Source organism: Pistacia vera, unplaced genomic scaffold, assembly GCF_008641045.1.
Source record: "Pistacia vera cultivar Batoury unplaced genomic scaffold, PisVer_v2 Contig57, whole genome shotgun sequence".
Classification (NCBI taxonomy): domain Eukaryota; kingdom Viridiplantae; phylum Streptophyta; class Magnoliopsida; order Sapindales; family Anacardiaceae; genus Pistacia; species Pistacia vera.
In genome coordinates, this window is record NW_022196412.1 from 67,826 (window position 1) to 86,570 (window position 18,745).

General features: G+C 34.2%; 2 protein-coding genes, 1 non-coding gene and 1 pseudogene across 3 annotated transcripts; all 4 read left to right on the plus strand.

The window, feature by feature from the left end:
• The first annotated feature begins 8,293 nt into the window (after nt 1–8,293).
• Nucleotides 8,294–8,934, plus strand: LOC116108803 (annotated as a pseudogene).
• Nucleotides 8,935–10,850: 1,916 nt separating this feature from the next.
• On the plus strand, nt 10,851–11,952 carry LOC116108771 (histone H2AX-like). Its single transcript, XM_031395005.1, has 2 exons — nt 10,851–11,078; nt 11,527–11,952. Exons 1-2 carry the CDS (start codon nt 10,881–10,883, stop codon nt 11,743–11,745), a joined length of 417 nt encoding a protein of 138 aa, XP_031250865.1. The 5' UTR covers nt 10,851–10,880; the 3' UTR covers nt 11,746–11,952.
• Nucleotides 11,953–12,320: 368 nt separating this feature from the next.
• On the plus strand, nt 12,321–12,393 carry TRNAA-UGC. Its single transcript has one exon. It is a non-coding gene; the product is annotated as a tRNA-Ala (tRNA).
• A 3,868-nt stretch (nt 12,394–16,261) lies between these two features.
• Nucleotides 16,262–17,978, plus strand: LOC116108770 (poly [ADP-ribose] polymerase tankyrase-2-like). Its single transcript, XM_031395004.1, has one exon. It carries the CDS (start codon nt 16,333–16,335, stop codon nt 17,758–17,760), a length of 1,428 nt encoding a protein of 475 aa, XP_031250864.1. The 5' UTR covers nt 16,262–16,332; the 3' UTR covers nt 17,761–17,978.
• The last annotated feature ends 767 nt before the right edge of the window (nt 17,979–18,745 follow it).

Here is an 18,745-nt window from a genome sequence, read left to right on the forward strand (position 1 = left end):
GGTATAAGATTTTGATCATGTAGCATTTTTCTTAAACTAAATCACATGTAAGATAATAGAAAATTTCAATAAAATTTTAAACTTTTAATATATGTTAAGGCCAAAAATCGTCCTTAACCTAAATAGGAAAACAGAACCACCGATAAAGAAGAGACCAGGCCCAATCCCAAAGAGGCCCAAGCCAAATTAGTCCCATTTGATACGAGATATGGTCTGCCTAAATCGTCTAGGCACGTGCCTCCCAGTTCCAGTTCATTTCATGGGCCTATAGGCGAGTTTCGAGCCCACGGCCCACTAATCACATTCCAGTTCCTGATCAGTCTCCTGCTAGAAGTCATTTTCCTGTTCAGAACACTTCCCTATTCGAAGTTACTTTCTTGATCAAAATCACCTTCCTATCCAGACACTGGTAAGACAGCATACCACGACCCTAATTCTTCTAGGGTTCGCATTAGAGTCACATTAGGACTCCTACTCCCATCAGGATTGGGAGACCAGACAGTCACTATATAAACAGAGCCCTCTCACATGAGACGATATTACACCTTCACACCTGAAGCTCCTACTTGAGAGCTTTACATCACCGCCGTAGTCATAGTCTCCGACTAGACTTCCGGTAACCTCTCTATTCCCTAGCCCTCACTATACTAGCCTCATTCAGCCTTACTGACTTGAGTGTCGGAGTGCCTACGGCAAACACTACCCCCCTGTTTCTAGTTCGCTTCACGCCTTTGTTTTTCTACGTGTGCAACTGCAGCGGATCGCTAATGGCCTCAACCTCACGGGATCAACCCCCCCTTCCGTACAGGTAGATTTTTACGTCGACAATATAGATTTTGAATCATCCATATTCACTTGATTTTCAACCAAATTTTTTCATAATAGTGTTAGGTGGATTATTGGCGTAGATCTTGCTCCTTTTATGAACTAAAACACTGACGGGATCTCGTATTGAGCCAAACAAGCCTCCCAAATTTTAACTTGGGCCGATCAACTTAAAAAATGGCCCAACTTTCCACGAGGAAATAGGTCCTGTTAATTTCTATTTTAACTATGTTTTTGTAAGAACAAAACTTAAACCAGGGTTAGAATCATCCTTTAATTTGTAATGTAAATCTGCAACAAAGGTCAGAGGCTGAAGTGCGCTTCATCGACACAACAAATAAAAATAAAAATGTGATGACTGTTTCATTAATCTTCATGTGAATGTCAATTAGATCACACCATGGTGGATTATATTGTTCACAAAAGATTTTAAAATTTCGTTCTTTTATTACTGTTTAGAGTACTAGTCACGTGGCAATTTTAATTTACTGTATAGTTTCAATTTTCTTTTACCCATTTTTACGAAAACAATTTTCTAGCCATGCAGTATGGAATCTTTATGTGAGTTTTAAAGCACTATCTACATTTGAGTTTTCTCAAAATCATTGATGGTGCTCCACTACCATATGCTTTTTATTGAATTTCTCTAATATGTAACATATTCTGTTTGCTGCAGTTATCTTTGATCAGACAACTAGACAAGTTTGTCATCTCGTCCCCTTTCAAAGTTGAGATCCTGTCTAGTCCATCAGTGAATTTGCCGCAACTATCGATGATATATTGAAAACCTTTTTATCAATGGGATTCGAAAATACTTGAAATTAAGTACTTGCTTTTTCCAATGGGAGGATGGATCCAAAAAGGTTGTAACAGACTCAACATTAGCTAAACCCAAAGGGAAGGAGTTGGCAATGTGAAAATGATTTAGCGTGGTGTATTTACTACACTGTAATTATGCATTTATAAGTCACATAATATGCATAACGGCAAAAGCTGATTCAATATTCTCGCATTATATATATATTCTCTCTGAATATGATGGTTTATTAACTATTACTATAAAATAAAAGGTTTTTTTTTTTTTTTAAATAATGTTTCAAATAACAGAGTTTGATGTGACTCATAATCGCAATTTGTATTGCTTTATAGTTCAGTCATTTGTAATTTGGGGACTATCTTTTAATCGATTGGGCAATCAACTTTTGCCGGTAGAGTTAAAAGTGACTTTAGCATTGGACTATATTATTCACAACTTGGCACTATAAAAATTTCTGTGTTCTATGCCACTCTTTCAGTTTAAATTCACGCCAATTAAAAGGCCAAACGTTCAAAAATGCATTGGTTTTGTTCTTCATGATATATGTTTCTGGTTTTTTATAGATGGAAGAATTAATATGAATTTATTGCATAGATTAGGATTGGGACTGGGACTAATCTATCTTGAGTTGAGATGTCTTTTACTGTTAAGAAGTATGAACTTAAAAGCAGTCCAACAAAATCATTTTATGTAAAATTTTTCACTTCCACAAGATAATAAAACTTAAAATAATACTACATATACCAAATATGAAATTTTTGTATCAAAGATAGTGACAGTTAGTTAAAACTCAAACGTAATTATATTAGAGTCTTTTGTAAATGAACGGTCATCTAAAATTTATAACGTTTTTCATATTTAATAGATTCCTATTTTACTGTGAGATGAACGCCCGTTCAACCAATTTTGAAACCAAACATGGACACCCGTCCTTTTGGCTGCTTCATTTTATTTGTCTGTTGCTAAATTCACTATTCCTTTTTGCTTGTCCTCTTCCCCATTCAATGCAATTTTTAATTTTATATTACACTATTACCACAGCATTCAGCTCGCTCTATTTAATACCAACTCAATTAGGATTGAAATTAATGTTATTAAATAAATTTAAAATTTATTAATATTAAAAGATGAACGCCCACCCTCCCACGAGGACGATGTATAATAATTTAGATTAATTTTTTTAGTTTAAATTATGAACAGATATCATTCTAAGTGAATGGTCATCCATTTAAAATATAGATAGAGTTTATTTCAAATAAACGATCGTCCATATAATGGATGACTGTTCATATTGGATGGATGGTTGCTCATTCATAAAATATTTGTTAATGTGATTTGTGATTTGTCTGATTTAGTGAACACGTCGTTTGATATAAAAATTTAATATAAAGTATCGGTGTTTATAGCATTATTCAAAACTTAAATACAACAAATATGTAAATAATTAGTGAAATAATCCCAAGAGATTGGTCAGATGGTTAAAAATTTGTTCTTCATTAATTTTTTAGATTTAAACCTTAAGATTATTATTTATTTTTTGTAATTTATTTTAAAATATTAAATTTGTATGATATTAAATGAGTCTTAAAACTAGTGAGATGCGTCCCAAATGGACTCAAAAACTCGTCATTAAAAAAAAAAATAGTGAATTGGTAATTTTTTTTCATTTATGTCAACATCTAGTTTGGGTAATTACAATAATACTTTTTTTTTTTTTTTTTTTTTTGGGTAATCCATCGTACTTAAGAACTGACAAGACTCCTATGAAATAGATTTGAGTGTTTTCAATAACAAACAGCAGCAAGTTTAACAGTATTACGCAATGAACCCGAATCATTATTAAAGTAATGATGAGTAGTAATATTCAGTAATAAAAGCAGGAATGTCTTTTATGGGTACAAACATCCAAGAATTGGGCCATGAGAAACATGATATAACCTCTTTTGAATTATAATATCAATAATGCTAAAGCTACCGAGTCAACAACCGATTTGACATACTGACTTTTGGTGAATTGAGATAAATTTTGAGAAGTCAATAATTGGGCAGTGGATCGTATAGCAAAATCGGTAATCTAATCAGTAGTGTAGCAGGTCCTTATAATATAATCTTTCGAATCACACCCACAGACATTACTCATTATTCTAATAGCAATGGTTGTCGTAAATGTCCAAGGAACCTAAACAAATGTCCCAACTTAAATCACCAAGTCACATACTAAGTGACATCTGATATAGCATTGGCCTAATTGATCTATAAATTATGAAAAATCCCCCCTTTCTCAAGTCATGACAGTGATGCCTGACAAAACTGTCCTTTTCCTTTCTTTGTTTCTTCTTTTAATAAGAATAATTAAAGAGGCTGCTGGGCAATCAAAACGACTGCTCTCAATAAATCACATCATGCTTAAACCATTTGGTGTTCATGTCAAACTACTAAAAGGATATATATGGGGAAGTCCTTTCCCCAGTCTGCAATATTTAATTCCATCAAAGACCACATCCTGATAAACATTGGTGTCTGTGGTATTAAATCTTATAACTAGAACAACAATGCGGTAGAAATCAACTGTTTTTTAAGTCAAGCAAATTATTACCAGTGCTTTTCTATATTATACCAACAATCTAGTACAACTACTCCATTCATGGATTGCTGCTCTTGACAATCCAATATATATGCTTGAGCAATTGGTCTCACTCTCAATTTAAAGAACAATTGATTAGAAGTTGGAGTAGTTGATCTTCTCACAATTCAATACGCAATAAAAGTACCTGTTTGTCGTCCTCCTCGTAAAGTAATACTCCATATTCAAGTTCAACACCCCACAATGACTTATTCTACATCCTCTCCTTGTCAAAGTCCCCACCTCCCCTTCTCAGCCAAACCTAAACCAATTATTCAACATTAACAAAACCTCCAATAAAAATATGTATGTATATTATTTATCATCAATAATAAACATTGAAACAACAACGAGAAGACCAACCCACCGTCCTTCATCTTCTTCAACTCCTTCATTCAATTTTTGTTTCCATCAAGACTGTCATGGATAGGTTGGTGAAGGCAGATGTTAAAGAAGTAGAAAGCCTTCAAAAAGGGCCAAAAGTGCAAACAAGTTTTCGTTTAACCATTTGATGCACACCATGTCGTTGCAGTTTCTTTAACCACACAAACCCATCTTTCTTCTCTTTTGATCAGCTTTACCTCCATAATTCCACCACTCTCTCTCTTCTCATCATACTCTGATCCTCTCTCAGCCCGTCCGATCAACCCGCTCTCCTCTTTTTCCCCCTCATGCCATCACTGTCAAATCTTCGATGCTTCCGACGGGCAAAGCCCACCAGGACGCTCTGCGCCGTCTGTTCTCCAAACCTGTCCACATGTATTTAAAGACGCCACGATTCCCATCTCTTTTGTGGGTCCCCACGTGATTGTTTTCTCATCTCTCAACATACGCAAATCCCAGAACTCAATTCCATTTTCAACAAAGCATTTTCTGCTTGCACTGGGTACCAGCTCTCTGTGTTACTCAAATCCGCCGTCGTGTCAGGAATGAAACACTGGTCACGAATTTGATCGATAATGGTGCAGATGTGAATTACAAAGATTCTGATGGACGGTCCATGATTTCTTTACGGTTAAGAGGGGCCATAGCGATGTTGTTTAAGTTGTTGATTGCTTCAGGCTGTAAAGCCAGTGATTCAATTGTTCACGTATTACACGATGCAGCCGCAATGAATAGAGTTGACTTAATGGAGGTTTTGATCTCTGCTTTTGGTAATACCATCGATGTGAATTCGGTTGATTCAAGTGGCGAACCCCAATTCACATCGCAGCGAGTAAAGGACACGCTCAGGTGATTCGTTTTGTGCGTCTCTTGCAGAAGCTCAAACTGTTGTTTTTGATAAAACCGGTCAACTCCGCTTCACTTAGCAGCCGAAAATGGTCGTTTAGAAGCTGTTAAGTGTTTGTTAGATTGTTCGGAATATGTTAAATACATACTTAACAAGAGGGAAAGACTGCTTTTACAGTTGCAGTTGAGAACGGTCACACGCATCTTTACGATTTGCTGCAACTGGTGATTGTGTTGCAACGTGCAGCAAGAGTGGAGGATATTCATGGTTGAAGAGTTGCCTCGCAGAAGGGGCTAAGGTTAATGGAAGAGATCAAATGGATGGACACCGTTGCATAGAGCGGCGTTTAAGGGTAAATTGAGAGCGTTAAACTTTTGCTTAATCATGGGCCAATGTTGATCTTGTTGATGATGCTGGGTACACGCCACTGCTCTGTGCTGTTATGGCGTGACATGTCAAGTTGCGCTTTTGGTTGATTGCCCATGGGGCCCAGAGCCAATGTAAAAAGTCTTAAACGTTTGGTTCCTCTGAATTTGGATGTTTTAAGAATCATGCTTCTCTTACTCTGCTTGCTCAACTTTGTGTCATGAGGCAAGAAGAACTTGAATCGAATTTGTAAATACGTTCGCGATTTTCTAACTGTATAATGGAGTCCAATTACTGTCAGCTTGTGTATTGAGGATCGAACTGAAATTTTGCTTTGATGTTCTTGCTTAGTATCGGGTTTCATATGAGAAATGTTGTGGAAAGTTTTAATTTTAGGCATTTCATTTTGGCTAATCTATAGCGAATATGTTTATTTAGCATTTCTTCACCTTCATAACTTCATTTAGCTTGCAACTCCAAATCTTTGGTGGATTTTATCATTTTAATAGATTTAATATTTTGCCCAGAATGGCGTGCCGTAATGTTGTGTTAATGGGTGCTAAAGCCCGAAGGGGCATATGACCCATTACAAGGGAAAATTTTGCGGATATTTTTATGTATCCAAAGTGTTGCAGTTATATTTTAGAGATCACATAAGAACTATGGAATCATAGATATTATACGTAAGGTATAGTTTAATAATGCCAAAAGTGAAATCCATATAATGTAGCATTTAATTGTATTGAGCATTAGTGTGGATTTGGAAACACAAAACGGAGGTAGCAATTTAGCAACGGATTTAGCGAGATGTATTGACTCCCTGCAGGCTATGTATCAAATTAAAGATGCCTCACTTCTTAAAAACATAAATATATTTTTTTGTCCTTAAACACTCAATAAATTCTATGATTTTTTTTATTTTTTTTTATAACATAATGTCTAGACCAACTTGTGTGATAGTAGATGAACCCTATGTGGTTTGAACTTTAATCCAAAAATCATAAAATGAGCAAATGTTTTTTACTATCAGGCCAACCCCTTACAATTTATAAATTCTATGAATGCTCTTAAAATTTAGAAATCAAATGACCAAATTAAGTCTTGAAAATAATTAAAACCGAAAGAAAGAAGAAAAATCTTCATAAATAATTGGACTCATGTGAGTCATGTTATTGATTGGGATAGTTAGTTGTAGGTTTATAGCCTTTTAAGAACATTGTTAAAAATAGGGTAATGATATTATAAACTACATGACATGTCACGTGACATTAGGGGACCATATAACTAATGTCATGTAGGTCTTTATGTCTTGTGACACTTGGTTTACCTCATCAGTTGTATAAACTTTCTTTGTACACGTAGCTTTACCCTAAAAAATAAGCCTAGAATTGGGATCTACGAGTATGGATGCTGAAAATACTAAAATTAAAGATATAACTTATTTTTCAGAAAATAATTACAACCTTAAATTTTATAGCTTTATATTGTTGGTATAACATGTCTATTTTCAAGCAAACTTATTTCTTCATTAAAAATACTTTTTTTTTTTTTTAAGTTTTCAAAAATATTTTAGCAAAGTACGGTTTGAATAAGATATTAAGAATTTTAAGGTTTGTATATAATAAGAGGGATGTCAAAATTGCTTATAAACATCTTTAATGATGTTCTTTATTTTTAAAGAGCATTTTTATATAAATAAAAAGATCTTCATTTATTTCTAAATATAAAGAATACATTTTTTATTAAAATCCAATCGACTTTTTAAATTTAATGAAGATACTTTTTATTTTCAAGAAAAACTTAAAAAGAGAGATAATTATAAATAAAATGCATGAAAACTTGTAATTTATTAATTAAAATTAGGTTAAAGAGTGAAATTTGATTTTCTAGATGTAGAGAGTCACATTCATTATTTAATTTATATTTATGAGTTTTTTAAACCTTGTTTTTATAGAGAGATATTTTATAATAAGAGTTTTGATCATATAAATATTTTTTTGAAAGTGGCCTAATAAAAATAATTTAAAAGTAAATTTAATTTAGGACTTCATTACAGGCAGGTGATTTGGGCCGCGATATAACAAAATGGCCTGTGATTCGTTTGATTTTCTTTCTAAAACGACATCGTAGACAAACGGAAATTAGTAGAAGGTCAGTAGTTCAAAAATTTTATTTCCCGCTCAAATCTTTTGTCAACAAGAAAACCCTGCCTAGCCACGCTGGCAATCTGTCTAAAACGAGAAACCACGAAAAAAACCACTCTTTTTAGACACGTCACCACCCATCCGCGAGAATCCCAAACTACCATCAGAATGCATCCTTATGCTCTATTTAAACGAAAAGAACAGAGCCACTCTCACAGGGCCTTTCAAACTCTTCAACGTACTCACTCCCCTTCTTCAGCCAACATCTTGAAAAGAAAAAAACTACTATGAGTTCACAAGGAGCATTAACGAGGGCGGTAGAGGCAAGTCCAAGAACACCAATCGGTGAGTCGATCACATAAGGCTGGCCTCCAGTTTCCGTTGGCCGAGTCGCTCGCTTCCTCAAGAAAGGCCGATATGCGCAGCGTGTTGGATGTGGCTCTCCAGTCTACCTCTCTGCTGTTCTCGAGTATCTCGCTGCTGAGGTATTCGCATATTTCTTCTATTGTATTTGTTTTGTAAAATTCTGTTGTATAACTTGTATTTGTTGACGATTAAGCGGTTTGCTTTTTTATGGTGTCTCTAGGTTCTGGAGTTGGCTGGGAATGCAGCGAGTGATAACAAGAAAACAGGATTATACCTAGGCACATTCATTGGCCGTTAGCAACGATGAGGAGTTGAGCAAGTTGATGGGGTCCGTGACAATTGCAAATGGAGGTGTTTTGCCGAATATTCATCAGAATCTGCTGCCTAAGAAAGTTGGGACCAAAAAGGGAGAGATCGGATCTGTCTCTCAGGAGTTTTAGGGATTACAAGAATAGTTTAGGTTGATTTTGTTGATAAGCATGTAGTGAAAGTTGGATTTCATTCTTCAATGTGTAAATTTCATTTTGGACTAATGAGTAAAAATCTCATCTTTCTTTTCATTTTTTATAATTATTGGATCTGTTTGGAATGTTAAGCTTTAGTGCATGCCTTGATGATATACATATATATTAACATTATCTCGTTAATTACAATTATATTTGAGTTTTTCTGAAATTTGAAGGATTGCATAGCAACAATGTTGTGTCAAATTAATTGGGGTATTAGATTTTAATAAAAGAAGATTGTTGAAACTATATTAAAAAGTTAAAAATTTGTGTTAACTACAGGTTAGAATGAATATCAAATTGCAATCGGCAAAGGGAGCCCTTAAAGCAACTAAGCAAGTTAAATCAATTGGAATTTCTTGATACTGAATTTACAAATTATTATTTGTTTTAATTTTGAGGTTTTGGTTTTAGGACATTTATTTCCTTGTAAAATGACCAAAATGTTCCCTATTTATTGAGATATTTTTCAAAATGAAATTTTTAAGCTAGATTTATTGGCTTTAGTTAACTTTTATCGTCTTATAATAGTTTTTCCTAAATTGTACAAGGATATCGATAAAGCCAGATTCATCCATATTATTTTTATACGTTCAATGAATTATTTAAGTTTTAATGGTATTTTTATATAGAATAAAGTCAATAAACATTAACTGTAATCATAAATTTCATCAAATTTTTCTTATTATTTTCCCAAAGCCTTAAAAATGAATTTTCGACAAAATACTTCACTTGTATATCTTTATATTTTAAATTTGGTCACAGTATATCACTTAGTGTGCGTTTGGTTTAGGGAATGTTAGAGTACTGGAAAATTATATTACCTTGAAGATTATTAAGAAAATGTGTTATATTAATATGTTTGGTTGGGATAAATAAATTAGTGGGTATTTTATTTAAATTATTAAATTACCCTCTTTTTAAATATTAATATAATATTATTTTTTGAATAATTTTTTTAACCTCTAACATTTCAGATTTAGCTAAAACATCTGCGCTTATATAAAATTTTAATTTATAATAAAATCACCCCCATCATCCCAAGCCATCGCCATTCACCGTTGGCAATCGCTGGAAGTCGCCTGGAGTTGCTGTGAGTAGCTTAGAGGCTCTGATGTAACCGTTTCTTACCATATTGATGGCAAAAAATGTCATATTGGAGTAGATCTTGCTGGAAATGGTCAAATCTATTTTGACAATTTTCAGCTAGATCGATGGATCTGTCCATTAACAACCAGATCCATGACTTTTAACGGCTAGATCTATTTCGACCAGATCCATGGCCATATCTCATCCAGATATGGCTGATAAAGGCCATGAATTTGGCTGAAAACGAACATATCGAAGCCTCTCAGTGATGGTAGACTACTCACGGTGATTTTCAGCTTCTTTCGGTGACTTCTAGTGGCAACCGACGGTGGTTTGGCCAGCGACAAGTGGGTAAGGGTGTTGGCTTGGGTGAGCTAAAATTTGTTTTGAATTCAAGGGTAATTTTGTCAAAAAAGTTAATTAATTGGGGTGAAATAATAAGAGCCATATTCATATAAAGTAATTTTAAAATAAGGGTATTATTGTTCTAAAATTTTATTAATAAGGGATAGAATTGTAACAAAAATAAAATTACATTAGTAATCTTATAATATTTAAAAAAATAGAGGTCATCAGATTACTTCAAATATTACCAATAATAACTATTATTAGTATTAAAAGATTACGATAAGACAATTAAATTTTATAATCAACTAATATAAAATAACTTAACTCTAGGATCACGTAACCCCGACAAAACGCCAGTTTTCACGCTATTGGAACACGTCACGTGCAAATTTTGTCTAATAAATAATAAATAAAAAGAATTTACAGGCTGGCAATCTACGGAGCGTCATGTCCACCAATCAAAATAGACTACGTGTTTTCTCTCTTCTATATATAAATCGATTTCCCCTCCGGGAGTCTACCGTCTTCACAACAAGAAAAAGAAATAAGGATTGTCATCCTGACAATGAGTTCAACAGGATCAACGAAAGGTGGCAGAGGCAAGCCCAAGTCCTCAAAATCCGTGTCCAGATCTCAGAAGGCCGGTCTCCAGTTTCCTGTCGGCCGTATTGCTCGTTTCCTTAAAGCTGGAAAGTACGCCGATCGTGTCGGTGCCGGTGCTCCCGTCTACTTGTCGGCCGTTCTTGAATACCTTGCCGCTGAGGTTAGTTTCTGTTTCATTTTGTTCTTATATATCTTTGATTGTTTTGAAAAATGTTATAGAAAATGGTGGTCTTTTTTAATGTTGGGATTTTATTGTTTGGGGGATGTTTATATTTTTTATTTTCGTTTTTTTTTCTTCGCATTGTGGGATCGTAGGAATTGGTTGCCTATGCCATTCGCCAGTTTTCGATCTTGGTTTGCTTTTTTCTATGAGAAGAAAATGGAGAAGCCGTAATTGAAAATACTCCACCGGAGCTTTGATTTTACAACGTAGAAATTCGGTTCTGGAAACTTTTTTAGTTTTTAGTTTTTTTAAAATTGAATTCTTAATACTTTAATGATTACAAACGAAGGGAAATCGAAATTATAACAGCTTTTTTGTTAGAATAATTAACAACTTGAAACGTTCTTTTAAAGTTATGGTCTGATTCATGTTTCGTCCATATCAGGTTCTCGAGCTTGCTGGTAATGCTGCAAGGGATAACAAGAAGAATCGTATTGTCCCGAGGCACATTCAACTTGCTGTGAGGAATGATGAGGAATTGAGCAAGCTTTTGGGCACTGTCACCATTGCAAATGGAGGTGTTTTACCGAACATTCATCAGACTTTGCTACCCAAAAAGACGGGGAAAGGAAGAGACGATGTTGGTGCTTCACAAGAATTTTAAAGTGTTAATGGTTTTGAATTCTAATATGGTAAATTGTAGGATCAATTGTATCTTTATTGCAAAGTTTTGATCGGTTTGATTACTATAAACCCTGATTTTGGGTATTTTTTGGCCTCAATTTTGCTGAAACAATAACTTTGTTATGTGATGTTGCTATTCATACCATCAATGAAATGAAAAGCTTACGAAGTTTTGTGTTTTCGGTTATATAGCTTTATTCGTGCGAATAATTTGATGAGAGCTTGCGTTTGCTTGCCATACATTGCCTTTGGGAAAGTACAATGAAGCACTTCCAGTTCTCCATTGTTGTCTGTGGTGTTTTTAGAAGTTTGGCCATGCTTTCCATTGATTGGCATAGTTGTTGAAGCTCTTTGACAGGGTTGTACCCTCAATTTTAACACTCAAAATCGTTCAATTTCATGGCATTTTTCTGTGATTGGGACTTGCGTAACCTTGAACAACTTTATCACTGCAATTTTTTGATCAAGTACAACGAGTCTGAGCATTGGGTATTCTAAATACCTTGGCTTATTACTTCACGATTTATATTTTATATGTAGATAGTGATTTCATGAGGGGATGTAGCTCAAATGGTAGAGCGCTCGCTTTGCATGCGAGAGGTACAGGGTTCGATCCCCTGCATCTCCAAGTTGCTTTTAATTTCTCTTCGACTTGAACGCCAAGTACTTTATCTAATTTTTTTTTCTAAACTTTTTCAGTGGCGGTTNGCATAGATCTTGCTCCTTTTATGAACTAAAACACTGACGGGATCTCGTATTGAGCCAAACAAGCCTCCCAAATTTTAACTTGGGCCGACCAACTTAAAAAATGGCCCAACTTTCCAAGAAGAAATAGGTCCTGTTAATTTCTATTTTAACTATGTTTTTGTAAGAACAAAACTTAAACCAGGGTTAGAATCATCCTTTAATTTGTAATGTAAATCTGCAACAAAGGTCAGAGGCTGAAGTGCGCTTCATCGACACAACAAATAAAAATAAAAATGTGATGACTGTTTCATTAATGCTTCCATGTGAATGTCAATTAAGATAACAACATGGTAGGATTATTATTGTTCACAAAATGATTTTAAAATTTCGTTCTTTTATTACTGTTTAAAGTACTAGTCACGTGGCAATTTTAATTTACTGTATAGTTTCAATTTTCTTTTACCATTTTTACGCAAAACAATTTTCTAGCCATGCAGTATGAAATCTTTATGTGAGTTTATAAAGCATCTATCTACATTTGAGTTTTCTCAAAATCATTGATGGTGCTCCACCACCATAATGCTTTTTATTGAATTTCTCAAATATATAACATATTCTGTTTGCTGCAGTTATCTTTGATCAGACAACTAGACAAGTTTGTCTGTCATCTCATCCCCTTTCAAAGTTAAGATCCTGTCTAGTCCATCAGTGAATTTGCCGCAACTATCAGATGATATTATTGAAAACCTTTTTATCAATTGGGAAGTACTTGCTTTTTCCATGGAGAGGATGCACAAAGGATGGATCCAAAAAGGGTGTAACAGACTCAACATTAGCTAAACCACAAAGGGAAAGGAGTTGGCAATGTGAAAATGATTTAGCGTGGTGTATTTACTACACTGTAAATTATGCATTTATAAGTCACATAATATGCATAACGGCAAAAGCTGATTGAATATCTCTCATTATATATAATATTCTCTCTGAATATGATGGTTTATTAACTATTACTATAAAAATAAAAGGTTTTTTTTTTTTTTTAAATAATGTTTCAAATAACAGAGTTTGATGTGACTCATAATCGCAATTTGTATTGCTTTATAGTTCAGTCATTTGTAATTTGGGGACTATCTTTTAAATCGATTGGGCAATCAAACATTTTGCCGGTAGAGTTAAAAGTGACTTTAGCATTGGACTATATTATTCACAACTTGGCACTATAAAAATTTCTGTGTTCTATGCCACTCTTTCAGTTTAAATTACGCCAATTAAAAGGCCAAACGTTCAAAAATGCATTTGGTTGTTCTTCATGATATTATATGTTCTGGTTTTTTAATAGATGGAAGAATATAATATGAATTTATTGCATAGATTAGGATTGGGACTTGGGACTAATCTATCTTGAGTTGAGATGTCTTTTACTGTTAAGGAAGTATGAACTTAAAAGCAGTCCAACAAAATCATTTTTATGTAAAATTTTCACTTCCACAAGATAATAAAAACTTAAAAGTAATACTACATATACCAAATATGAAATTTTTGTATCAAAGAATATGACAGTTAGTTAAAACTCAAACGTAATTATATTAGAGTCTTTTGTAAATGAACGGTCATCTAAAATTTATAAACGTTTATTCATATTTAATAGATTCCTATTTTACTGTGAGATGAACGCCCGTTCAACCAATTTTGAAACCAAAACAATGGACACCCGTCCTTTTGGCTGCTTCATTTTTATTTGTCTGTTGCTAAATTCACTATTCCTTTTTGCTTGTCCTCTTCCCCAATTCAATGCAATTTTTAATTTTATATTACACTATTACCACAGCATTCAGCTCGCTCTTATTTAATACCAACTCAATTAGGATTGAAAATTAATGTATTAAATAAATTTAAAATTTATTAATATTAAAAGATGAACGCCCACCCTCCCACGAGGACGATGTATATAAATAATTTAGATTAAATTTTTTTAGTTTAAATTATGAACAGATATCTATTCTAAGTGAATGGTCATCCATTTAAAATATAGATAAGAGTTTATTTCAAATAAACGATCGTCCAATAATAATGGATGACTGTTCATATTGGATGGATGGTTGCTCATTCATAAAATATTTGTTAATGTGATATGTGATTTGTCTGATTTAGTGAACACGTCGTTTGATATAAAAATTTAATATAAAGTATCGGTGTTTATAGCATTATTCAAAACTTAAATACAACAAAATATGTGAAATAATTAGTGAAATAAATCCCAAGAGATTGGTCAGATGGTTAAAAAGATTTGTTTCATTCATTAATTTTTTAGATTTAAACCTTAAGATTATTTATTATATTTGTAATTTATTTTAAAATATTAAATTTGTATGATATTAAATGAGTCTTAAAACTAGTAGAGATGCGTCCAAATGGACTCAAAAACTCGTCATTAAAAAAAAAAATAGTGAATTGGTAATTTTTTTCATTTATGTCAACATCTAGTTTTGGGTAATTACAATAATACTTTTTTTTTTTTTTTTTTTGGGTTAATCCATCGGTACTTAAGAACTGACAAGACATCCTATGAAATATGATTTGAGTGTTTTCAATAACAAACAAGCAGCAAGTTTAACAGTATTACGCAATGAACCCAGGAATCATTAATTAAAGTAATGATGAGTAGTAATATTCAGTAAATAAAAGCAGAGGAATGTCTTTTATGGGTACAAACATCCAAGAAATGGGCCATGAGAAAACATGATATAACCTCTTTTGAATTATAATATCAATAATGCTAAAGCTACCGAGTCAACAACCGATTTGACATACTGACTTTTGGTGAATTGAGATAAATTTTGAGAAGTCAATAATTGGGCAGTGGATCGGTATAGCAAAATCGGTAATCTAATCAGTAAGTGTAGCAAGGTCCTTATAATATAATCTTTCGAATCACAACCACAGACATTACTCATTATTCTAATAGCAATTGGTTGTCGTAAATGTCCAAGGAACCTAAACAAAATGTCCCAACTTAAATCAGCCAAGTCACATACTAAGTGAACATCTGATATAGCATTGGCCTAATTGATCTATAAATTATGAAAAATCCCCCCTTTCTCAAGTCATGACAGTGATGCCTGACAAAACTGTATCCTTTTCCTTTCTTTGTTTCTTCTTTTAATAAGAAATAATTAAAGAGGGCTGTTGGGCAATCAAAACGACTGCTCTCAATAAATCACATCATGCTTAAACCATTTGGTGTTCATGTCAAACTACTAAAAGGATATATATGGGGAAGTCTTTCCCCAGAGTCTGCAATATTTAATTCCATCAAAGACCACATCCTGATAAACATTGGTGTCTGTGGTATTAAATCTTATAACTAGGAACAACAAATGCGGTAGAAATCAACTGTTTTTAAGTCAAGCAAATTATTGCCAGTGCTTTTCTATATTATACCCAGAATTCTAGTACAACTACTCCATTCATGGATTGCTGAGCTTGACAATCCAATATATATGCTTGAGCAAAATGGTCTCACTCTTAATTTAAAGAACAATTTATTAGAAAGTTGGAGTAGTTGATCTTTCATCAATTCAATACGCAATAAAAAGTACCTGTTTGTCGTCCTCCTCGATAAAGTAATACTCCATATTCAAAGTTCAAACACCCCAACAATGACTTATTCTACATCCTCTCCTTGTCAAAGTCCCCACCTCCCCTTCTCAGCCAAACCTAAACCAATTATTCAACATTAAACAAAACCTCCAATAAATATATGTATGTATATTATTTATCATCAATAATAAACAATTGAAACAAATTACTAGAAGACCTTCCCACCGTCCTTCATCTTCTTCAATTCCTTCATTCAATTTTTGTTTCCATCAAGACTGTCATGGATAGGTTGGTGAAGGCAGATGTTAAAGAAGTAGAAATAGCCTTCAAAAAGGGCCAAAAGTGCAACACAAGTTTTCGTTTAACCAATTTGATGCACACCATGTCTGTTGCAGTTTCTTTAACCACAACAAACCCATCTCTCTTCTCTTTTAATCAGCTTTACTCCATAATTCCACCACTCTCTTCTTCATCATATACTCTGATCCTCTCTCAGCCGTCCGATCAACCCGCTCTCTCTTTTCCCCCTCATGCCATCACTGTCAAATCTTCGATGCTTCCGACGGGCAAAGCCCACCAGGACGATCTCCGCCGTCTGTTCTCCAAACCTGGTCCACATGTATTTAAAGACGCCACGATTCCCATCTCTTTTGTGGGTCCCCACGTGATTGAGTTTCTCATCTCTCAACATACGCAAATCCCAGAACTCAATTCCATTTTCAACAAAGCAGTTTCTGCTTGCACTGGGTACCAGCTCTCTGTGTTACTCAAATCCGCCGTCGTGTCAGGAAATGAAAACTTGGTCACGAATTTGATCGATAATGGTGCAGATGTGAATTACAAAGATTCTGATGGACGGTCCATGATTTCTTTAGCGGTTAAGAGGGGCCATAGCGATGTTGTTAAGTTGTTGATTGCTTCAGGCTGTAAAGCCAGTGATTCAATTGTTCACGTATTACACGATGCAGCCGCAATGAATAGAGTTGACTTAATGGAGGTTTTGATCTCTGCTTTTGGTAATACCATCGATGTGAATTCGGTTGATTCAAGTGGGCGAACCCCAATTCACATCGCAGCGAGTAAAGGACACGCTCAGGTGATTCAGTTTTGTGCGTCTCTTGCAGAAGCTCAAACTGTTGTTTTTGATAAAACCGGGTCAACTCCGCTTCACTTAGCAGCCGAAAATGGTCGTTTAGAAGCTGTTAAGTGTTTGTTAGATTGTTCGGAATATGTTAAATACATACTTAACAAAGAGGGAAAGACTGCTTTTACAGTTGCAGTTGAGAACGGTCACACGCATCTTTACGATTTGCTGCAACTGGGTGATGTGTTGCAACGTGCAGCAAGAGTGGAGGATATTCATGGATTGAAGAGTTGCCTCGCAGAAGGGGCTAAGGTTAATGGAAGAGATCAAAATGGATGGACACCGTTGCATAGAGCGGCGTTTAAGGGTAAAATTGAGAGCGTCAAACTTTTGCTTAATCATGGGGCCAATGTTGATCTTGTTGATGATGCTGGGTACACGCCACTGCTCTGTGCTGTTATGGCGGGACATGTACAAGTTGCGCTTTTGTTGATTGCCCATGGGGCCAGAGCCAATGTAAAAAGTCTTAAACGTTTGGTTCCTCTGAATTTGGATTGTTTTAAGAATCATGCTTCTCTTACTCTGCTTGCTCAACCTTTGTGTCATGAGCAAGAAAGAACTTGAATCGAATTTGTAAATACGTTCGCGATTTTCTAACTGTATAATGGAGTCCAATTACTGTCATCTTGTGTATTGAGGATCGAACTAAAATTTTGCTTTGATGTTCTTGCTTAGTATCGGGTTCATATGAGAAATGTTGTGGAAAGTTTTAAATTTTAGGCATTTCATTTTGGCTAATCTAGTAGCGAATATGTTTATTTAGCATTTCTTCACCTTCATAACTTCATTTAGCTTGCAACTCCAAATCTTGTGGTGGATTTTATCATTTTAATAGATTTAATATTTTGCCCGAGAATGGGCGTGCCGTAATGTTGTGTTAATGGGTGCTAAAGCCCGAAGGGGCATATGACCCATTACAAGGGAAAATTTTGCGGATATTTTTATGTATCCAAAGTGTTGCAGTTATATTTTAGAGATCACATAAGAACTATGGAATCATAGATATTATACGTAAGGTATAGTTAATAATGCCAAAAGTGAAATCCATATAATGTAGCATTTAATTGTATTGAGCATTAGTGTGGATTTGGAAACACAAAACGGAGGTAGCAAGTTAGCAACGGATTTAGCGAGATGTATTGACTCCCTGCAGGCTATGTAATCAAATTAAAGATGCCTCACTTCTTAAAACATAAATATATTTTTTTGTCCTTAAAACACTCAATAAATTCTATGATTTTTTTTTTTTTTTTTGGGTTAGTCCATCGTTACTTCAGAACTGACAAGACACCTATGAAAATGATTTGAGTGTTTCAATTACAACAAAGCAGCAAATTTAACAGTATTACGCAATGAACTCAGGAATCATTAATTAAAGTAATGATGAGTAGTAATATTCAGTAAATAAAAGCAGAGGAATGTCTTTATGGGTACAACATCCAAGAAAAGGGCCATGAGAAAAGATGGTATAAGCTCATTTGAATTATAATATATCTTTTGAATCACAACCACAGACATTACTCATTATTCTAATAGCAATTGGTTGTCG